At 46.1% G+C, this 23134-nt stretch overlaps 1 protein-coding gene across 1 annotated transcript in view; it reads left to right on the forward strand.

The window, feature by feature from the left end:
* CSMD2 (CUB and Sushi multiple domains 2) overlaps nt 1–23134 on the forward strand; it is a 641557-nt gene that overhangs the window by 92369 nt on the left and 526054 nt on the right. Inside the window, exon 5 of the mRNA XM_024765304.1 lies at nt 16047–16159. Within this exon, the coding sequence (XP_024621072.1) occupies nt 16047–16159 (113 nt within the window). The remainder of the gene's footprint in view (nt 1–16046; nt 16160–23134) is intronic.

The following is a 23134-nucleotide window of genomic DNA, read 5'->3' on the forward strand; positions in this document are numbered from 1 at the left end:
GTGACGATGATGGTTGTCATTCCTGGGCACGGATGCTGCACACTGGAAGTTCGGTCTCTAACACGGAGACCCTGATGATTCATACCAGGTACCATGCTCAGAACAGGCTCTGGTGGCCAAGAGGAAGGGCATGGTGGTGCAGGGGCAGGTCAGGTGGGCCACCCCGTTCTCTCAGTACAGCCTCCCTGCCCTCTTGCAGATATTTTCAGCATCTTGAGCCACCCAGAGCTCGCAGAGACCCCACCTGCTGTCTTCCCAGAGTGGCGTCAGCAGCTGCTAGAGGCTAGGTGGGCACAAGTCCTTAGGATGGAGAATCTCCAGGGACAGACACTGCTGACCACTCACTTATATCTGGACCATTGTTTGTATCTCCCTGGTATGTGAGGAACAGGAAATGCAAAGCTCTTCTGGGTAATGCCAATCCTAGGATGGCACCGTCTAAGGGCCTAGGTAGGTCCCAGCTGTTCCATGGAGCCCCTTTAAGGGCAGCCTGGACGGAGAGAGAACAGCCTCCCTTCCCAAATGGGGGATGTCACTGGCCCGATTTGGCGGGGGGTAGCTACAGAAGCAGCAGCCTTCTGGAACACGGTGGCCCCTCTTCCTCAAAGGCCCCCTTCCCCATTGCCATCCCACCACGCCCTCCTGACCCATGGTGCAGGGCGCTTCAGCCTCCGTCATGGAAGACCAAGCTGGGTTAGGGTTTTCCAGGATCCTGTAGGAGCAAATAAAGTCTGCACCTGAGCAGCCTCCAGAAAAATCCCCTCTCTCAGGGAGACTGGTAATTAAGCAGTCATGGCAAACATGTGAAGGAGGAACAGCTGGTGGTCTCCATTTGTTCTCCTGACACTGGTTGGAGAACAATTTCATAAATTACACGTAAAGTTAGGCGTTGCCTTTCCTCCGCTCGTGCCATCTTCTTTGCTTCAAATGACCTCCCTGTCCTCCCACTACCCTCTGTGTCCTTTGCATGACTGACTAATAATTTATCTTTTCCATCAGCTCAGGCTGGTGATGTTGAAATCCCCGGGCACATCTCTATCACTGCACTCACTGTGTTGCATTAGCATTGTGTCTTCAGCGATGATAAAATGAGTTATTAACTCCTATTGTGTAGCTGGCTCTGTTCTCTAATGCTGAGCATAGTCCAGGGAATCAAATGAATGAAATTCCCTGCTGTCGTGGAATTCACATGCTGGTGTGGAAAGGTGGACTTAATAAATAAGGCCTCATTAAATATATAATACGTCAGATGGTGATTCGTGTTATGGAGAAAATGCTGGATGAAGATCAGAAGCCATGAAGTGGTGGTGGGGAGGGTTGCAATTTTAGATGGAGTGTTCAGGGAAAGCCTCAGTGTAAAAGTGCACAAAAACCTGAAGAAGATGAGGGAACCAGCCATGGACATGTCGGGGAAGAGATGGGGTAGTTGGGGAAAGCTGAGGGAACAGCACGCGTAAAGGCCCTGAGGCAGAAACTTGCCAGATGGGTTCAAGGAACAGCAAGAGGCCACGATGGCTGGAGAGAGTGAGCAGGGGGAGACAAGTTGCTAATACAGAAAGAGGGAGTGGGTAGTGGTGTCAGAGGATTGCCCAAGGCCTTTAACTTGTTGTGAAATCAACTAGGGCACTTTTAGAAGAGTTCTAAGCAGAGAAGTGACATGATGGGACTTAAAATAATCATGCCGCTGCCTTGTTGAGAATGATCTGTAGGAGGACAAGGGGGAAATGGGGAGACCAGTTGGAAGGTTATTGCAATAACTGGGGCAAGAGATGGATGTGCCCTCAACAAGGATGATGGCAGTAATGAAGGTGATGAGAAGTGGCTGAATTTTCAGATAAATTAACGTGAATGCCTCCTTCTGAGGGTGAACTCCTTGAAGGCCAGGTCCACGTCTTATAAATTTTTATCCTTAGAGCCAAGCATAGTACATGATGTATAATAGGGCACACAATTAATATTTCTTAAATGGATGATTGAGGAGAAATAATTTTTAAATGTTAATTGTGGGAATAAGTAAGACTCTAGTCTCTTTTTTGAACCTGTCAGATCATAGAGCAAATCCTGGGTAACATCCACCTAGATTTCCTGAGATGATGTTGTAAAGAAGGCTGTTCATGGGTGTGCTGAACCGAGAAGTGTAAGGCTCAAACTCTATCTTTCTTGCTGAAGGACTTCGCAGAGCCTTTAATACAGTAATACTCAGGATCCCAACATTTCTTAGTTTGAGATACCATTAAGTGCTTCAGTAATATTTCCACCATGCTCCATGGATAAAAGAAATACCTATCAGCTCCATTTATTAAGTAGTAAAGGCTGACTAGCTGAATAAGTACTTATATCATAACAACTTTGTAGCTCTTTGAAAAAATAATATAAATTGAAAGAAGATATCATATTTTTATTTCATCCTTAACTAATCACAAATACTTACTAATGGAATATGTGTACTTGTTGGGCTCTGCACAGCTTCTCAAACCTTGGAATCCGATTGGACACTACTACCCTCACATCCTGTTCTGTACCGGTTGTCACACAGCACCTACTTTATTTCACACCAACCACCAAACACCCAGGTCTGAAAAGAAATGATGTCATTTAATGGAATGTAGCTTCAAGTTGAAACTGGAACTACTTCTAGCTAATGCTTTGTGTGTCCAGTAGATATTGAATATCACAGTTTCCCTTGAAAATTTAAAATATCCCTCAGTGCTCTTGTAAATTCCCTGCTGCACCCCAGGGTACCTCAGCGCACAGTTTGGGAACTATGGTGCTACTTTGAGCGTAGCATTTTCCAAAATTATTTACGCATGTTCTTAGGCAAACCTGTTAACATAACACTGGATGGTATTCCATGGATTGTGTTTTGGGAACTGTTGGCAGAGAGCAAAAAGAGGGAATACCCAGAACTCCCTGCTGCAGAACCAGAAGCTACAGTCCTATGGGAAATACTCCTGGGTGTGGACAGAGTGTGTTGAGAGGATTTGCATTTCGAACATACAGTGTCGTTCCCCTATTTTTAGACCTCAGCAGGTGGGCCTGCTATGACACCAGACCTTGCTTCTAAAGCCTGCATGCGTTCTAGAAAGTATATATGGTGATTTGGGGGCCTACCATTGCTCCCATCCAACCAGATACTTAGGAAAGATATCCTGGCCTCCGAAAAATAAATGGACATGGGCAGCTGAAAGGAGAGGTTTGTACAGCCAGTGAATGTTCTCTGGATAGACTGGAACATTTGAGAGAAGATCCTTTGGACTTAAGCTGGGGTTTTTCAACAGATATCTGGCTAATGCCAGGTCGCTCTCAGAAATGAGGGTTTATTACAAAGATCCCCAGATCTTGGGGTAGCACAAGAACCGTCGCTACAGATTTTTGGTTACCGTGGGTTTCAAGGGCTTCTGAGACCAGGAGTGTCAGTGCTCTTATATCCAGTGTAGCAGCTGCATGATCTCCATGAGCTGCCTGCCATGGGCATTTCATTTCCCAGAGTGTTTCATGGAACCCCAGCCCACAGGATGCTCTGAGAAAAAAAGGGTTTATGATATGTATATCATATATACTTAAAAGCATAGAAGGCCTGATTTTTCCAAGTTTCCCAGTTTTTTTAGAAGCTCTTGATTCAATGCAAATGGGAATTACCAAAGAGCACATGTGTCTGTAAGGGTGTCTCTGTGTACTGTGCGTGATTATGACTGATGTCCATCAATTACCTGAAAATTACTAGATGATGCCTGTGATGATAGTTCTGTTTTTAGCTTAATGGTTTATGTAACTAACTAGTGGCTGCTGTCTGGAGTAGGGCTGCTGGCAAAGCAAAACACTATTTGCCAAGCCTCTCAGTGTGACAAATGTTGCTTACATATACTCTTTTATTCCCAAGGTCAACTGACATGTCTTTTTTAAATATCACTGTTTGAAGTGCTAAGAGCCTTAAATGAGAGCCACTCAATAAAGGCCCAATTTGCTATATTACTGTTTATTCCTGGATGATTCTATATTTGTTGGGCCTTTTAAGAGCGCAAGCAAGAGACATGCATGCATCACCCTCAGAAATGGGGATTTCTTACAAGGATCTCTAGATCTGGGGGCACTCTTCAGCCTTTTGCTGTCACTATGGGTCTCAGGGCTTCTGACACCCAGATCATCAGCAGCCTCCTGGCCAACGCAGCAATAGCCCAAGCTGTGAACTGCCTTCTCTGGGCATATCATTTCCTAGAGAGGGTTCCACACAACCCTGGCCCATATGCTGCTTTAAGAATAAAAGTGTTTATAATCAGATGTGTCGGGGAACTGTTATATAATCTATTCCTGCCTTGGAAGTTTCCTGTTAGCTTATTAAAAGCTCCCATAAGCACCTTGTTTTTTGTTTATTTTCGAAAAATCCTTACTTCACTTTGTTTAACCCAGCATTTCCCATTTCTGTTTAACCACCGAACACCTAGAATATCCTTCGGAGAATAATCTAGTATTTGTACTTTGCAGAAGAATCTGGGTTGTGTTTATTTGTCGCCCTCTGTGTTGGATGTCCCCAAGATCACTCTTAGCTTAGGTTCAGTGATTGACTGGAAGACCCACAGGATTCAGCATATAGTCGCACTCCTGGCTATGATTTATTAAAATGAAAGGATACAGAGCAAAACAACAAAGGAAAATTGTGCATGGGATGAAGTCCGGGGGGGAGAGACCAGTCACAAGCTTCGAAGAGTCTTCTCCCAGTTGAGGCACACAGAATGCGCTTACTCCCCGCAGCAGTGAACTGTGACAAGTGAAATGTTACCACCCAAGGAAGCTCATTGGAGACTCAGTGCCCAGAGTTTTTCTTGGTGGCAGATTGCATGGGCACCCTCTGCCTGGCCTGTACTAAAGTTCCAGATTCAGAGGGAAAGCAGGTGTTCAGTATAAACCATAGTGTTTATACAAATATTTTAGGACACTCTTATCAGTTCTGGGAATGGTGGGGACCCTCCTGAAATCCATGATCCCAGATTCCAGCCAAGGGCCAACCTGGTAAATTGGCCTTTCAAAGGACAACAGTCAAGGCTTTTTCTGTCTTTTGGAAGCTTGTGACTGCTTTCTCCCCCTGGGCTTCATCCCATGCACAAGTTTTCTGTCGACTCTCTAATGGTTGAATATTCATTCATTCATTCTCTACATATTTGTCTTAATCAGCTCGGGCTGCTATAACAAAAATTCCATAGACTGGGTGGCTTATAAACAACAGAGATTTATTTCCCATGTTTGGGTGCTGAAAGTCTAAGATCAGGGTGCCAGCACAGTGAGGATCTGGTGAGAGCTGTCTTCCGGGTCGCACACAGACTGCCACCTTCTTATCATATCCTCATATGGTGGATGGAGAGCAGAGAGAGGAAGCAAGCTTTCTCACGACTCTCGTAAGGGCACTAATCCCATTCAACAGGGGTCCACCCTCCTGATTCCTCTTTGATTCCTAATTACCTCCCAAAGGCCCCACTTCCTAGTACCATTAACTCTGGGGAGAGTTTGAATTTCAGCATATGAATTTTGGGGGACATATGCAGTCCGTAACAATATTCCATCTTATATGTGCTAGTGATGCAGAGAAGTTAAATGTCCTTACCTTTGAGGGACTTACCATCAAGAAGGAAAGACAGATACGTCACAAGTAATTCGATAAGAAAATCAATTCATTATGATTGGAATGCATATTATAAAGGAGAAATATTCTGTTATTGGAGGAGGTTTTCAGGGATTTCCAAACTCTTTCCCAGAGGAAGTAACATTCAAACTGAGACCCCAGAAGCTAGTGGTAGATGGATAGGTGAGGTGGTGGCAGCCTGGGTGGCTAAGGCAGAGAGCAGTGCACACAGCCCTGGGGGCAGCATATGAAAAGGCCCTGGGGTGGGAAGAAACACGGCACATTCAAGGGAAGTGTAAAGGCCCATGTGTGTGCAGGGGAGAGAGCAAAGGGGAGAGAGATGTGAGCGGAGGCAGAAAGGCAGGCCAAGTACTGCAAAGGCAAAGCCTTGAGCCACATCACCCAAGGGGTGGTCTGTCTCTGTCATTCCCAGTCATCACGCCCTTAGAGCTGACCAGATCTCTGGTTTCACTTGAGGCCTAGAGCACCAGCCACAGCAGTACTCACACGGGGACGCCTCATTGTTCTGTCCCTATCTCAGAAGGCCGCCATGTGCCTGGAAGACGCTCGAATAAAGCCTTACTCTTCCGTCTGTCCTATTCTCCTATTTCTCTGGACATCAGGAATCAGGATTTACACACACTCCAGTAATGGAGTCACTTTACTGTACTAATGGACTCTAAGGCTCCAGATCAGAGTTCGTGGAGATAAGAGTTTCATTCTGGTCTTTCCCATGGGTCCTCTGATTAGTGGAGACAAAGCCATGTCCCGGTGAGCTCAGCCCACGGCTCTGACCCGTCTCTGAGGTTCAGCAGCTGACACCCACTGGCACTCAATAAGTAACTGAGGAATTAAAATTGGATTGACCTTGAGAGGCAGCCTATTCCCTCCTCAAGCAGGTGTGACTGCCCATGTTCTTCTGTATGTTGATGGACCCAAGTAGCTTCCCCAGAACCTCCGTCCTTGCAGTCCTGGTTCTCGCTCATCGTTTCATGAGGACGTTGGTGTGTCAGGCATGGACTTTCAGGGATTTGAAGACAGTTCTCTCCTGACCAATTCTCTTTTACTTTCCATGCCCACTTCCTTCAAATGTTCCTCACCTGACAGGGTTCCTTCAAGGTCTCACCCCAACCCTTGTGCGTCAGAGCCCAGAGGCCCCAGCTTGGGCAGATGGTAGTCAGTCAACTGAGAGCCTTGGAATTCTCAGACATGGGTACTGTCTCCTGGAGTCAGATGACCACCTTTTATTTTTACAGGTAGGAATATGCAAATGCTTCTCTTGGGTGGAAAAAGTGTCATATCATTGCATTTAAAAAAATTTTTGACCTAGAGCCCCCACTCATGAAGGTGAGAAGTCTCATTTCAGCTGTTGTTGTGGTTCCCCCAAGCAAGTCTTTCACAGACTTCAACATTTCAGGAGGGTCCCCCCGGTCTTCAGGCCACACTAGCCACTGCTGATATGCTCAAGGCCTCAGTGCTTCTTGCAGGTGGGCAGCACCAACTCAGCTGCATCTGGGCCAAACTTGGGTGGGGACGTACCAGCCCTTTTGTGGACAGTCCAGCCTTGCCAGGTGCCCCATGGAGTAATTCCCCTCTAAGGGTCTCTCCCTTCCTCAGTCTCCACAAAGCAGGGAGGGTGCAGTTCTGAGCCTGGGGCAGTCTCACCTTCCCACCTGGGCTCACTGCTTCCTCTCCACCCTCCCTCCACTTCCCTCTGTCCCTTCTTCCTGAGAGCCCCATTAAAAGGCCCTCTTCTTCCTGGAGATGTTCAGAACAGTCTGCTTTTTCCTTGTATCTCACCCTGTTTCGTGGGTGTAGGGAGATGGCCAGAGTCAGTAAGTGTTACTTATACCGTGTCCAGCTGTCTCCCCCTCCTGTTGTCTATCCTGGCAGCATCACGATGAACTGTGACACTGTGTGGCTGCCCCTGGAAATGACAGATAACCCCCCATTCATTCATTCAAAAATAAATACAACTCCCCTACATACGAACATTCAAGTTGTGAACTTTCAAAGACGCGAATGTGCATTCACATGTCCAATCACGTAAGTTAGTTCACGTGTCTGGCATACATTGTCACGTGCGGGCATCCTCTACGAGCGGCTGCGCTTTTGTGTACTTTACTGTATAGAGTACAGTAGTGAAGTGTCTTTATTTCAAGCCCAGGGTGTCTGGAAGCAAGCGTAAAAGCAGCGGTGATGTAGCTGGTACTGCTAAGAAGTGCCAGGAATCGGAGGCCCAGAGAAAGGACGAAGACAGACAAGAGGAAGAAGTAACTGAAGAACTGAAGAGATTCACGACGCAGGAAATGGCAAGGGGATTTTCTTTATTTGGGGAGGCACTGTTAGTTTTTGAGGCACAGCGCCTGAGAGTAGAATGGTACATGAAGGTTGCAGCAGCCATTCAGAATGCAGTCCAGTGCTACCATGTCATCTATGATGAGAAAAAAAGAACTACTACCCAGACATCACTGGATCGTTTTTTCAAGAGAGTAGATAGGATTGAATCCAGCAAGGAACCAGAACCTGTGCCATCAGCGTCAGGCGTGAGTGAAACTGCAGCTTGCCCTCCGTCTCCTACTGCTGACGACCCTTCAGCCCTACCATCTCCCCCCTCCTCTCCCTCCTCCAGTCAGTAACTCTTCTTGCCTGTTCACTCGATGCCAGCCCCTGCACACCAGCTGTTGTACTGGACCACTGTACTTTTCAAGGTACTGGACTGGAAGATTAAAAACGTTTGCTTTATTTTTTGTGTTTGTTTGTTTTTTATGTATTATTTGTGTGAAAAGTATTATAAACGTATTACGGTACAATACTATATAGCTGATTGTGTTAGTTGGGTACCTAGGCTAACCGTGTTGGACTTACGTACAAATTGGACTTACGAAAGCGCTCCCCGAACGGAACTTGTTCATATTGTAGGGAACTTACTGTATGCAATGAACTGGACAAGGATGGGGAAAGCAAACATATCCACTGCTTTCATGGAGACCTGAACAGAATAATCACAAACATAATAAAAATATTTACCCCCAAATACATCGTATTAGGAAATGTGATAAACGCTAGCAATGAAAAAAAAAGGGTAATTGTCAGGATGGGCCGTGTATGGCTGTGTGTGTTAATCACACAAATAATACAAATATTTTCTGATGCTTTGACATCTTGGGGCTTTGCTGACCCAGGAGAGGCAGCCCCTCTCAGGGTTAGCAATTCTAAGACACAGCAAACTAGTCTTCTGGGAGTGATCCTTTTATATGCAAACCAACCAATTCAGAGCCCACCTACCTCCTTTACTGAGCTCTTAGCTGTTAAGCCACCGTCCCCCTGCCCTAAGCACCCCAGGGTCAGATGTCAGACAACTAAGGGCAGTCGCCTGCCCATTCCTTCCCCTACTGCAGCCCCAGTTAGGGCTCTTGCTCACATTTTCCTCCCATCCCTTCTACGTCCTGACCAACCCTGGTGCTTCCCCGTGTGGCCCTGTGTGGCATGGTATGCTCCCTCCCCCACCTTTGGGAACTGTAACAGACTATCTTTTTTTTTTTTTTTGCGGTACGCGGGCCTCTCCCGCTGCGGAGCACAGGCTCCGGACGCGCAGGCTCAGCGGCCATGGCTCATGGGCGCAGCCGCTCCACGGCATGTGGGATCTTCCCGGACCGGGGCACGAACCCGTGTCCCCTGCATCGGCAGGCGGACTCTCAACCACTGCGCCACCAGGGAAGCCCCAAACTATCTTTTCAATGGCAATTGCCTCCTCATCTGTTGCCCTCACCATACCTGAATAGTAATAAAAATCTACACTTAGAAACATTACGGTAACAAACAACCCTCAAATCTCCAAGGGTTAACTCACTAAAAGTTTCTTTCTTGCCATAGTACATGTACATGCTCAAAGGTGGTGTGCAGGGGTTGTCTGCTTAGTGAAATCACTCAGATACCCCCGCTGACAGAGACCCAGGGTCACTGCAGCAGGGAAAAGGGAAGAGGGGAATTTCGTGAAAGGAACCCAGGGTCCTCGAGGCTCCCGCCTTGAAACAGCACACTTCGCTGCTACCCATCCATCCTCGGCAAAGCCAGTGCCGTGGCCAGGCACGAGCTCAGCAAAGGCGGCGAGGGACCGTTCCACCAGTGTCTGGAAGGAAAGCTGGAGATACGTGAAGAGTAGCAGTGACCTCCACAGGGACCTTCAAGAATGCAAAATAGGGGCTTCCCTGGTGGCGCAGTGGTTGGGAGTCCGCCTGCCGATGCAGGGGACGCGGGTTCGGGCCCCGGTCCGGGAAGATCCCACATGCCGGGGACCGGTTGGGCCCGTGAGACATGGCCGCTGAGCCTGCGCGTCCGGAGCCTGCACGTCTGGAGCCTGTGCTCCGCAACGGGAGAGGCCACGGCAGTGAGAGGCCCGCGTACCGCAAAAAAAAAAAAAAAAAAAAAAGAATGCAAAATAGACTAGTCTGGGAGGTCAGGAATGTACCTTTCTGAAAATAATGTTGACATTTGTGAGGGGACTTGAATGATGAGAAGGGGTTAATCAAAGAGGTGGAGGGGATGTGAGAAAATGTTCTGAAGAGGAAACAGCATGTGCAAAGGCCCTGAGGATGGGGGCTTGGCCAATTGAAGGAACTGAAACCAGCAGTGTATCAAGGAGGAGGGTGGGAGAGAGGCGGGGAAGAGGATTTTATCACTGACACTGTTCCGGGTGCAGACCCACGGTGATAATAAGTAGACTTTTCAAGTCTGCTTTATTATTGTTTACAAGTTCGCCACAGGAAATACACCCCTTATTGCCTGCACTCCGGGCTGACTGCTGCCCCCACCCTTGACCAAAGAAGACTGGAGGGGCTGGAGCCAGGCAGGCTTTGTGGGCCTCCTTAGGGATTTTGGTTTTAATCGTAAGGACAGTTGGAAGCCATTGATGGATTCTGAACTGGGACAGTGAGAAATCTGGGGTCATGAGCATCACCCGTTTCCAAGACTCTGGGCTCCCCTGGGCAGGGAGACAAGCAAGGCTCCTGAGGAAGTGGAGAGTCCAAGAAGCCTTGGTGAAGCGAAAGAAGAGTATTAGCTTACATCTGGGGCCATGCCGTCTGTTTGCAAAAGCTGTTCTCCGCACATTTTAGAGTCAACAAGACAGACAACAGTGATAGGAGCCTCTTGCCTTTCCCGCCATCATTTTACCCCATTTCTCTAGTAAGTCTGGATTGCCCTGTTGAACAATGCCTCATTCCTTTCAGTATAGTATTTAGACTTGTCAGATAAAAGATGTGAAAATCTGAAAGTTTAATTTGCTTATTCCGACGTGCAACGTGATATCTCCTCCTGGCTTGCGGGGTCGTCAAGTCGTCTGAAATCAATTCAGCAATAAGGAGTGGGTGAGGGAAGAGCAGGCCGCAGGGCAGAGGAGTGATTCAAGTATCCAGATGGGGGGACTCAAGCTTGCCCACCCCCTCCAGCTTTAGCACCTTTGAGGAACCCTCCATGTTAGAATTTATCTCCCAAGCCTGGGAAAGAGCAGAGCAGTGGTAAGTATCTGGTTAGAGAAAATGCCTAGTAAGATGCAATTCCGTATATTGCAAGTGATAAAGCTGTAATTGTTTGTTGACAGTGTACGTTAGCTCTTTGTAGCTTGTGTCAATATAGTACCAGGAAACTAGGGTCTAGGACGCTTTAATGGCAGCTCAAAAATATCGTGGAACTAGCTAGGGGGATAAAATCAACAAATTTTACTCATTGGGAAGAATGCCATTTCCAGAGATGACTTCAGGGGAGAAGTGGTCATGCCTTGGTGAGGTGTGAAACTTCTGCGTGAAGCTGTATGTTGTTGAGTGTCTGGGAAGGGCACCAAGGCATAATGCTGGTGCACATGGGTGAGAGGCAAGTTGAAGCTGCTGTGAACTGGGCCCGCTTAGGGGTAGAGACCAAAAGGGGATGGGGCCTGAAGTTCAGGTCCAGATAGAGGTCTGAGCCCTTTGGGGATAATTTGGAATTTTGATATCAGGGTCCACTGGGATCGGCAGTCTGGCATTATCACACATGACTGACTGGGGGTGGAGAAGGATGTCTGGTGCACGGGCAAGTTGGTGGGAAACCAGTGAACAAGAGAGCGGTGGGCTGGGGGCCAGGGTTGTGGTTCTGGTGGTCAGCCATTTCCAGCAAGGACCCAGCCAAGGAAGCACGTGTGTGTGTTTGGTGGTGGGTGGGGACATTGTTGGGGTTGAAATGAACAGGAGGCAGCTGAACAGAGGGACCCACCAAGGACCAAGTAGCAGCTCAAGGCTCAATCTAGGTAGACTGAGTTTATGTCAGATTTAATGGAGGACCGAGGTGCTGTCCAATAAAAATATAATGTGAGCCACATATACGATTTCTCAAAACTTTTAATTTTGAAATAATTATAGATCCACAGGAAGTTGTAAAGATCGTACAGAGACATTCCATGTACCCTTCTCCCAGATTCCCCCAATGGGTACATCTAATGTAAGTACAGTACAACATCAAAACCAGGAAATAGATGTTGGTGCAATGTGTGTGCTTACGTCTATGTCATTTTATCACGTGTGGATTCATGTCACCACCAGTGCAATCAAGATGCAGAATTGTTCCATCACAAAGTTCTCCCTTGTGCTACTCCTTTATAATCACCCCACTCCCCTTCCTCTCACCAAACCTAACCCCTGGCAACCACTCATCAGTTTTCCATCTCTTTAATATTGTCATTTCCAGAATGTTATATAAATGGAATCATCTGCTACGTTATCTTTTGAGATAAGCTTTTTTTTTTCACTAAGCATAATAACCTAGAGATCCATCCCAGTTGTTATATGTATCAATAGTCCATTCGTTTTTATTGGTGAGTGGTATTCCATGGCATGGATGTACTGCAGTTGGTTTAATTATTCACCTATTTTAGGACATTTTTGTTGTTTTCAATTTGGGGCTCTTCCACAAACAAACAAGAAAAGCTGCTCTGAACAGTCATGTGCAGATTTTTGTGTGGACACCGGTTTTCATTTCTCTGGGACAAATGCCCAGGCGTGTGATTGCTGAGTTGTATGACTAGTGCATGTGTAGTATTTTTTAAAAAGAAATTGTCCATTTTCCAGAATGTCTGTACCATTTTACATTCTACCAGCAACGTATGAAAGACCCAGTTGCTCTGTATGGTTGTCAGTCTTTGGTGTTGTCACTATTTTAATTTTTATCTGTTCTAATGGTGTGTAGTAATATCTCATAATGGTCTTAATTTTCCTTTCCCTAATGATGTTGAACATTTTTCTTGTGCTTATTTGCCATCCACACATCCCCTTAATGAAATGTCTTTTCATGTTTTTTGCCTGTTTTCCAATTGGATTGTTAGATCCTTGCCTTGTTCTCAGTCTTAGGAGAAAAGCATTCAGTCTTGCGCCATTAAGTGTGAGGTTAGCTATCGGATTTTTGTAGATTCTCTTTATCAAGTCAGGAAGTTCCCTTCTATTCTTAGCTTTGTGAAAGTTTTATTTTTATTTTACATTGGAGTATGGTTGATTCACAATGTTGTGTTAGTTTCAGGTGTACAGAAAGGGGATTACTTATACATATTCATGTATCTATTCTTTTTCGGATTCTTTTCCCATACAGGTTTTTACAGTGTTGAGTAGAGTTCCCTGTGCTACGCAGCAGGTCCTTGTTAATTACCTATTTTACATATAGTAGTGTGTATATGTCAATCCCAACCTCCCAATTCATCCCTCCCCCTCACCTTTCCCACTTGGCAACCACAAGCCCACCCTCTTAAGTCTGTGAGTCTGTGAAACTTTTTTGTTTAAATCAGGGATGAGTGTTGAATTTTGTCAGGTGCTTTTTCTGCATCAGCTGATATGGTCATGTGATTTTTCTACTTTTGGCCTGTCAATATAGTGAATTACATTGATGGGTTTTCAGATATTGAACCAGCCTTACATCCTTTGAATTAGACCCCACTTGGTTATGGCGTATAATTATTTTTGTGGTGTATGTATTTTTGTGGTGTATAATTATTCAGCAAAATTATTATTTTGCTGAATTCTCTATGCTAATATTTTGTTAAGGCATTTTGTATGTATATTCTGTGGGATATTGGTCTTTAGTCTTCTTTATTTGTACTGCCTTCGGTTTTGGTATCAGGGTAATACCTCATAAAGTGAGTTTGGAAGTGCTCCTTCTTTCTCTGTTTTCTGGAAGAGATTGTAAAGAATTGGTGTAAATTCTTTATACATTTGGTAGAATTCTCTATTGAAAACTTCTGGGCCTGGGTATTTCTTTTGGGGGAGTTTTTAAATTATGAATTCAATTTCCTTAATAGCTATACAGCCCTTCAAATGATTTATTTCATATTGGGACATTTATGGTAGTTTGTGTTTTTCGAGGAGCTGGTCCATTTCATCTAGTTTGTCAAATGTATGTGTGTCATTTGTGGCATTTCCTTAGTATCATTTTGATAACTACAGGCTTCGTTTTCTCTAACCTTTGCCAGCTCTGGATATTTGCCAGCCTGAAAGATGAAAAATGAGTGTCGTGGGTTGAGTTTTCATATTTTTGATATTTATTAGGTGGAGTGTCTTTCTGTTTCTGTTCATATGTATCCTTTGCTCTTTTCCTCCTTCCCTGTTTACCTTTTTCATATTGGTTTGTAAGTGTTCTTTATAGATTATGAATACTAACCCTCTTCCTGTCATATATATTATACATAATCTTCCCAGTTTTCACTTTTCCCTTTATCTTTTTTACAGTTTTTCTTTAATTTAAAAATGGAGGTAAAGGTACACTTAGAATTCCTCCCTGAGCCCTGCCGGGGGTGGGGGACGGTAGATAAGCCTCAGATAGGGGACAAACGACAAAGGTGGACAGGAGCCTGGCCACCCCGCCACCACCTTTGTGCGGAATCACGTCACCTGTGGGGGCCACCATGCGTGGACACCCAGCAGAGGACAACTCCTTTCCTAAAATATGTTCCCAAGTGTTCAGTGAAAGCTTCATTATTTTATCCTTTTAAAATTGGAAGAATCTTTTAAAAATGACTCTCTTGTGCTAAAAACATATTATTTCAGGTTCAACAATTCCTTTTGTTTCACCCCTGTTTCTTTTCCTTTACTTAACTCGCAGGAAAAAAGTAAGCATTTTAATTTTAAAAGCACATACAATATGATCCCATTTGTATGAAATTATTTCACTGAATATGATCTGAACTACTCATCCTTCCATCTCTTTGTACGTCAACTGTCAAGAACAATTATTTCTAGACTGTACTGGGTTTTTATTTTTTGGTTTCATCTTTTAAAAATAATAAGCACTTATCATTTCTATAAAAGCAGTAGACCTATTCCTTTTAAAGAATAAAGTCCATGATAAGAAGCATCCACATTCTGCTACTTAGAGTTGGATATATTTTCCTCTGTGTGTGAATAAATACTGTCTGTTGGCGATTATTCATTGTAAATTTGTGGCAAAGTCTATCCAGAGCCTCGAAGGACCTTAGCCAGAAGGGGAAGAGTCAGTGTTACTGAACGAAATGTGGGTCCGCTTGTCCACACGCAATAAAGGCAATCTACGGACAGCAGGTTGTGGTTTATTGCAGGGTGCCAAGCAAGGAGTCCAGTTGGCTACTGCTTAGAATGCCAAACTCCCTGAAGGCTTTCAGGGAAAGGTTTGTAAAGACAGGGTGAGGGAGGGGGGTTGTGGGGTAAGTGATCGGCTTGTGGACATTCTTCTGATTGTTTGGTGGTGAGGTAATCGGGAGTCAACATCCTCAACCTTCTGGTTCCAACTGGTCTGGGGATCTGCGTGCTCTGGGCAGCATCCAGTTAACTTCTTTCACCTGATGGGATTTTCAGCATCTGCAAAACAGCTCAAAGGACATGGCTCAGAATATTATCTGTAGCCCCTGAGGAGGAACTAAAGGTCCTTGGCTTTGTATAATGGCTAAGCTGTTATTATTTTGTCTAGCTTGACTGTTTTCCTTTCTTTCTTCACTTTCTCACTTCTCTGATTAAATTTACTCTTTGGAACTCAGAGAAGGCCTAGGAGGCTACAGTTTTCTACGGACGAGAGGCAGGTGGAGGACATGGGGTGGGGTGAGTCTGTTTGGGGAAGGCCCCATAGGGTCCTGCTTGGATACATCAGGAGAAGAAACGGGAGGAGGAGAAAGAGAAGAGCCATAAATGAGCGAGCCTCCAGGTCGGGGGTAGCCCGTGGCTTCGGGGGAGTAGCCCCCCATATTTCTGTGATTGGTCTCCATCACCTTTGCTGGAAATTACTTTAACTTTGAACACCTTGCATATGCCTGGCGTTCGACTTCTTTCATATCCTTCCCTGTGCCTAGATCAGCACCGTGCATCCAGCAGGTGCTCAATAAATGCTTACGGCATGTTCAGTTCCCAAGGGGGTCATCCTCCCTCCATCTCACCTCTTTGTCTTTCAGGCTCACAGGCTTTCAGCTGCCGGCCGCCGTCGTCAGCGCGGCCACCACCCTCTCTCTACGCCTCATCAGTGACTACGCAGTCAGCGCACAGGGCTTCCATGCCAGCTATGAAGGTAGGTGCCTCGGCCTGGCCTCGGGAGCCACGTGTGTGAGGTTGTAATAGCCGCAGGCAGGGCTGCGCTGCTCTTAGCTGCCGGGAAGGGCTTCTTCAGATTCAGAGCTTGTGCCTGTCCTAACAAGGCTGGTTACTAACCAGTAACTCAGTTACTTAAATTGCCCCCGCTGTGTTGCTTCCAGGAAACTGAGACTTGAAATCAGAGCTGAGCTGCAGTCGTTTATCTTGAGGGCCTGGTAACATCTTCTTCTCTCCCCTTAACTGGGTTTTGTTGTGTTTTTATTTTTTCAATTCTGTTTTCTCTTGGGCTTCACTGTATTATAAGGTACCTTGGCTTGGTTTTGGAAATGAGGCAGATATAAACCCTAAGTAAAAGACATAAAATAAGTAGCTGAAAAAATTTTGGGCTCACTGTAGTGACTGCAAAGAGTCAGCTTTATATCATTCAGAGAAGAAAATCGATTTTTCCTTGATAGCACAGATGAGGGTTTCTTGGTTTGAGTTATGCAAATAATTGCCGCTTCTCTCAGCCTGTTTAAATATGGTGTTAGCGTTCAAATTAACACTAATATCTTCAGATTATACACTATTATTATTATTAACTTTATTATGTTAGTTCAGAAGGTGGTACGTCTAGATCACTGTCATTTTCCTGGGAAATTTACATCTCATTAATAGGTAATTATGCTGCTCTTGGCTAAGACCCACACTGCTATTTTGTGTAGGCATATTTTAAGACTGTTAATGATAATTAATAACAATAATGACATAACACCCTAGTAAAGGATGCCAGTTATTTGAAAGCTTTCTTCCTCTTGCCTCTAAGAACTTTAAGAATAAGTCATGCTTTCTTGAATGGAGCTATAGCAATATACAAATAGATACCACCTTTGTCTTGGCTAGGAGTATACCACAGAAAGAGGGCAGATCCTAACTCCCTCGGCAAAATTCACGCCTGTTGGTAAGGGGTGTTCGGTGCTTTAACGTAAGTGATTGCGAGTTCCTGGGAAGGTCACAGTTATTTTTAACTAAAGGTACTAAGAAGGCTCCAGAGAAAGTTTCACATGCCTTTAACTGGGGGCTTCTGACATAACTCCAGATTGCTTTAACTGAGGGCTTCTGAAAAGACCTATTTGTCTTTAAAGTGAAGTCTCCTGGGCTAACCCAATTTCTTTGGAAAAAACAATCAGTTCCTCCCAGAAGCAAGCCTGTGATCTTGGTCATCCTGGTTCTGTCCTCAGCCTGGACCTTTGGGTCTGAACCCAAACTAAGTCTCTTTGAGTCTGAGCTACAACCTCTTGATTAAGTAAGAGAGGCCTCTTCAGAAGCTTCTTCCACAATATGTGGGCCTTGGGGGACTGGCTGTGTTTGGGGATGGTGGGGGGAATGAGTCGTTGACACTAGAGTTGGTGGCTGCAGAGATCCCAGGAGGGGCTGACACACAGCGGGACCCAGCGGGGCCCTAATGGTGTCCTCATTTAGCAGTCTTTGTGGATAGTTGTCTGAGGCCTGGACTCTTAGGAGGTTTTAGGAAAAAAGTGTCCTGTTGATCCCTGAGCACGTTGCCTGCTCTGGGAAACAATGCCAAGTGCTTCTCCATCAGGCAGAGCAGAGCTGAAGGTACATTCATAGAGCCTTGTAAAATCAGAGGTTCTAGCCTGGAATCCATGGGGAGGTCTACAGTAGGGCATCAGAGGTCTGCAAACCCCTTGTAATTAGAAGCCACGTTCTGAATGTGTAAGGGTCTAGATCAGGGATCAATAAACTATGGCCCACCTGGCCAAATCCAGTCCCTGGCTTGTTTTTATAAATAAAGTTTTATTAGAACACAGCCAAGCCCATTTGCTGACATCGTCTGTGACTCTTTACATGCACATGTACATGGTCTGCAAAATCGAAAATATTTACTATCTGGCCTTTTACAGAAAAAGTTTGATGACCCCCGGTCTAGAGCTGTGCTATCCAATAAGAGTAGCCTTTAACCACATGCCACTATTTATATTTACATTAATAAAAACTCAGTCAAATTTAAAATTTCATTTCTCACTTGCACCAGCCTCTGTCAGGTGTTCAGTAGCCACCTGTGGCTTGTGGCTACCATACTGGGCAGCACAGACAGAGAACACTTCGTCACTGCAGAAAATCCTTCTAGACGGGGCTGAGCTCGGGCTTCCATCAGATTCACGAAGGGTCTGCGATTCACATGAGGTCACGAATCATTAAGATAAAGTGGAGGCCAGTGGGTCCCTCCTCCCTGCTGCCTGGCCCGGGGGTGGCAGCCCCAACAGGAGAAGGACCAACGGGACAGAAGGCAGGGCCCACCCTCCGTCAGCCACTTCATGGTGTCAGGTCTCTTAAGTCATCGGCACTGAGAAGGGAAAGGCTCCAGGCAAGGCCCAGGCAAGCCCTGCATGGTGCAAACAGGTCGCTATAGCTGAGTGACTCTCTCTGTAGTCACCTGGGCAGGGTTTCCGCCAGCTCCGTGGTCTTCGTGGCTCTTTGTGCTGCCTGGCAGAATGGCTCACGGGAGAGGCAGGTGCGGGGAAGCCAAGGCTGGGACTCTCACCAAACCCTGACGATCTGGCTCAGGACTGGACCACGGGGCAATCTGTGCCTCTGGAAAAGTGTGAGTCGCACTGACTTTTGGGACACGCACAGCGGAGGGGCAAGGAGGGCAGGTGGGGGATCAGCAGATGCAGCCACTGCTGTGGATGAACCACGTGATAGACGACATCCACAGCGGGCCTGGGTCCTCTCTCTCGCTGGACTTCTCAACAATACACAGGATGATCCCACATTTAGGGATTTACTGATAAATACTAGCCTCTTGGGCCTATAACTGAGTAGCTGGGTGACCTTGGGCAGAGTTTTTCAAACTCTCTGGGCCCTCTGTTGGGGGGAAGGGGCGATCCAGTGGTCAAAAAGACCATAAAGACCACTCCTTCCATTGCAGAGCCCACCTTAGTCACTAGGGCTGGACAGCAAGCAGACAGACAGGCTCTAGAGAACTCGCCTCCCCCCAGCCCCGCATCAGCCCGGGCTGACCCGTCAGGACAGCCTCCTCGCGTCCAGCCTTCTGGGTGTCACAGGACCTGTTTCTAAATGCCATCAGGGTCCCGCTCTTGGTAGCTCCCCTTGGCTGACGTCCCTGAAAGTCTGCTATCAAAGGGAGTCTCATCCTCCTCCACCCTCCTTGGGAGAGTGAAAAGTGCAGATAAGGAACTGGACTGCTGCCTGGGATTTTGGAGAAAGGTGAAGTCAGATGAAGGGTGTCAGCTCAGAGCTGCTGCCGCTTCACGGAAAAGATCAAAAAGGCCAATCGTCAAAGCCCGAGATGACAGGAGATGCTTGATTTGTAATCCCCGGGGGCAAGAGTGTGGGCTGCAGCCGTGGACAGGAGAGAAGGGCATCAACTTGTATTAAGCACTGACTGTATGCCAGGCGCTTTGCATACATGATCTCATTTAATCCCCGAGACAGCCTGGTGGACAAACGTTGCTATCTCCATCTGACAGATGCTGGAGCTGGAACTCAGGAGTTTTGTGTTCAGCTTTAAGGCTACTTGATGGCCGGGAGTTTTGACGTGACTTTTCTGGCTCTAAAGGCTGTACTCTTCTCCTGCAACGCACACCCTGCAGAACTCCTGGAGGAAGGTAGAGACTGGTGACTCCCTCTCATGGGCAGGTAGATTGGAACTAAGTCAGAGGCAGGGTGGACACAGGAGGCCTGCCTTGGCTTCAGCGCCCCTCCCGGATGACTTGGGTCATCTCAGGGAATCAATAAGAGGTATGTCCACAGCTTCTCAGCTAAGGTTGCCAGATAAAATCTAGGATGCCCAGTTAATTTGATTTTTAAATTATTCCAATTTTTTAAAATTTGAAAAAAACTTTAGTGTAAGTATAGCCCAAATATTTCATGGGACACACTTTTACTAAAAAAAATTGCCTGTTGTTTGCCTGAAATTCAAATTTAATGGAGCGTCCTGTATTTTTATTGGCTACATCTGGCATCCTCATTCCCAGCACTGAATCCCCAGGAGCTCTGACCCCACTCATTCTTTCTCCTCCTTTTCCTGATGCCCAGATCCGCCCCTGTCCTGCTCTGCCCAGCTCGGGCTGCCCACGCACTACAGAGGATCTAGGCTCACCTCTGCCCTTCCAGTGAGTGTCCATTTGACAGCTCTCTGAACGCCCACACACCTGCAGAGAGACGCAGATCCATGGGCACTTGGGGTTACACTGTGTGTGTAATTCTGTAGTCTGGTTGACGAGGCTGACGTTTCTCTGTGTTAATAAAAGCAGCCTGTCTTTGTTCTTCCTGAGGAATATCAGTGAGGGAGCCACTGTGGTTTGCCTATACCACAATTATTTAACCAGTCATGGGGACATTTAAGTGAAGGACATCCCTGTACATACAACTTTAACCCTTATCTAATTATCTTAGAATCCTTGGAAGTGCAATTGCTGGGTCAAAGAGTGTGTCGATTTTTCATTTTATTACATAATCCCACGGTGTCTTTAGGAAGATTCTAGTGGGGCACACCTCTACCAGCAGGGTGTTAAGAGGGCCCATTCCCCTCCTTTACCTACGCTGCGCGTTGGGGAGTCTTAAGTCAGTTTCATTGATTAAAATGGGTGAGATGAAATCTCATTTGTGGTTATAATTTGCATCTCTCTGATGATCAGGAAGGTTGAGGACCTGTCACCACTTTCTGGCCTTTAGTAGATCATTTTGTAAGTTGCCTGTCCCTGTCTCTGCCTCCTTTTCTTTTGGGGTGTTAGTATTTTTTTCTTATCCCTTTTGTAAGTGATTTTGCATATTAAGGCTATGAGTATTATGAGTTTCCTTTTGATGTGCAGTAATTTTAATTTTTATGTCACAAATCTTTTAATATTAATTTTTCTTTGATAATCTACCTTTGGTGTTATGCTTAGAAAGGCCTTTTCCATGCCAAGATCAGCTGGTCATTTAGATATTCCTCTCATTCTTTTAGCATTTTATTTTTCCATTTCACTTTTAAATCCCTCTGGAATTCAGCTATGTTTGCCTTGGTTTCAGTGGCCCTGTCTCTGATTCTCCAACATTCGCTGTGTCCTTCTGTCTGTCTTTCAATGTGTGGAAGCCTGTTACTTCCCCAGCCCCCGCGCTGTGTCTCTCCCTGATGTTTCTAGTCTTGCTGTGTTTAGACGTTGTTTCTCCCACCCAAGCCCTTGGGCTTCACGCCTTCTCCACACATGACTCTCAGAGATTGTATGGGGTTGTTTCTGTCTCTGACAGGTTGATCAGCAGGTAAACAAGAGTTGTAAGCAGGTCAGAAACCTCAACTAGAGAAGAGTCTCTGCAGGTTTTAATGCCTAATCCTGGCTGCACCTTTTGCATTTTAACCGCATCAATCCTGAGCAGTCACTCTGACACTTTCGTGCAAGAGAGCCCATCTCTGACTGCTGGGTCTCACTCAGTCTGTTAGATCTATTTAATCATCTACATCTAAAAACAGGTATTTCTGTTTAGTTAAATCCAACTATCACCTTGCGTTCTCACTCTCAAAAATATAAGAGGCTTCCTTAAAAATCAAAATCACCTATTATCCCCACGTGGAATTTAGAAGCATGAGGAACGCTTATTTTTGCAAACTCCCTCATCACCACAAGGGGAGAGGCTGGACAGTACAATGATTAAGACCTCGGGTTCTGGGTTCCATCGGATCTGGAATCAAATCCCATCTTTGCCACTCACTTGCTGTGTGACCTTGGGCAAGTTACTTCGCTTCTCTGAGCTCTGGCCTTTGCATCTGTAAAATCAGGGTAAGAATAATACTTCAGAGTTGTGGAGGTTAAGGAGAGAACACACAGGTCACATGAGGGACTGGCAGACTGTCAGTGCTTGATAAATGTCAGCTAATGAGTGAAGTCACCCTCCTCCTAACCTCACCAGACTGGGATTATTTCAGGAGATGGAAGAATAGATATGTCTACTCCATAGGTCACAATCCCATCCCCACCCCAGCCCGCTGGCTCCTGAGTCTGCTTAAAATTCTCAACCCAGTTGTTCGTGGTATGTCTGGGCTTACAAACAGACCATAACATCTGTGGGGAAGGAGCAGAGGTGTCTCCATATTCGTGAGCTCCAGCACTGCTGGAGAGACTGCCCACCACATGGGGATGAGGTCGTGGGCCCCGTCCCCTGCTGGGTTGGAGGTGATGAGGCCAATGCCGGGAATTTAGTCTTTTCATGTCCTCTTCTCTTTGTATCAGAGATGTTGGCTTTAGGGCTAATGGTGTTAGTGACACGTCCAGCAGACCTTAGACTTTGGGGGTCATGGACTTGAGAGCTGTGACTATCTCCAGACACACACACACACACACACACACACACACACACACACACACACACAAACACTTTTCCATGTTGTTTTTCATATAATTCAGATGCCCTGAAGCCCACCCATGAACCACTAGTCCACCTGAATAGCTGAGCCCAGAGAGGCAGGGATCACACATTAAGTGGGTGGTAGAGATTCTTTCATTCATTGAGCTGATATAATTGAGAGCCTACTGGGTGCAGTGCCTGATGTTTCAACCAAGTCCCATCCTCACCATCATGATTTCCTCCTCTACCCCTACCCACCTGCCCTCCCAAAGGGAACAGAACGGGGGAGGAAGAGCTCAATTCAGTGCCACATCTTGGTGAGCTTTTGCTCCCAGTGCCAGGTCAGTAATGTCACCTCTGCCTCTGGACCAGAGCATGGTGGAACAGCGTCAGACAGACACATCTGCGAGGGACAGATGGACAGAGGTGGAGCTCCCTGTTGTCATTCTATCAGGAGAGGCAGGCTTGGGACAGAGCTTTCCTGGCCTTTGGAGGGGTAAGTAGGGTAGAGGTGATCATGTCATGCAGGGAAATGGAGGTCCAGAAATGGACGCCTCCTGGTTTTATTCCCTCCTGTAATTAGACCTGCTGATTTCCCTCTCCC

The sequence above is a fragment of the Neophocaena asiaeorientalis genome, unplaced genomic scaffold, assembly GCF_003031525.2.
Source record: "Neophocaena asiaeorientalis asiaeorientalis breed wild unplaced genomic scaffold, Neophocaena_asiaeorientalis_V1.1 scaffold409, whole genome shotgun sequence".
NCBI lineage: Eukaryota > Metazoa > Chordata > Mammalia > Artiodactyla > Phocoenidae > Neophocaena > Neophocaena asiaeorientalis.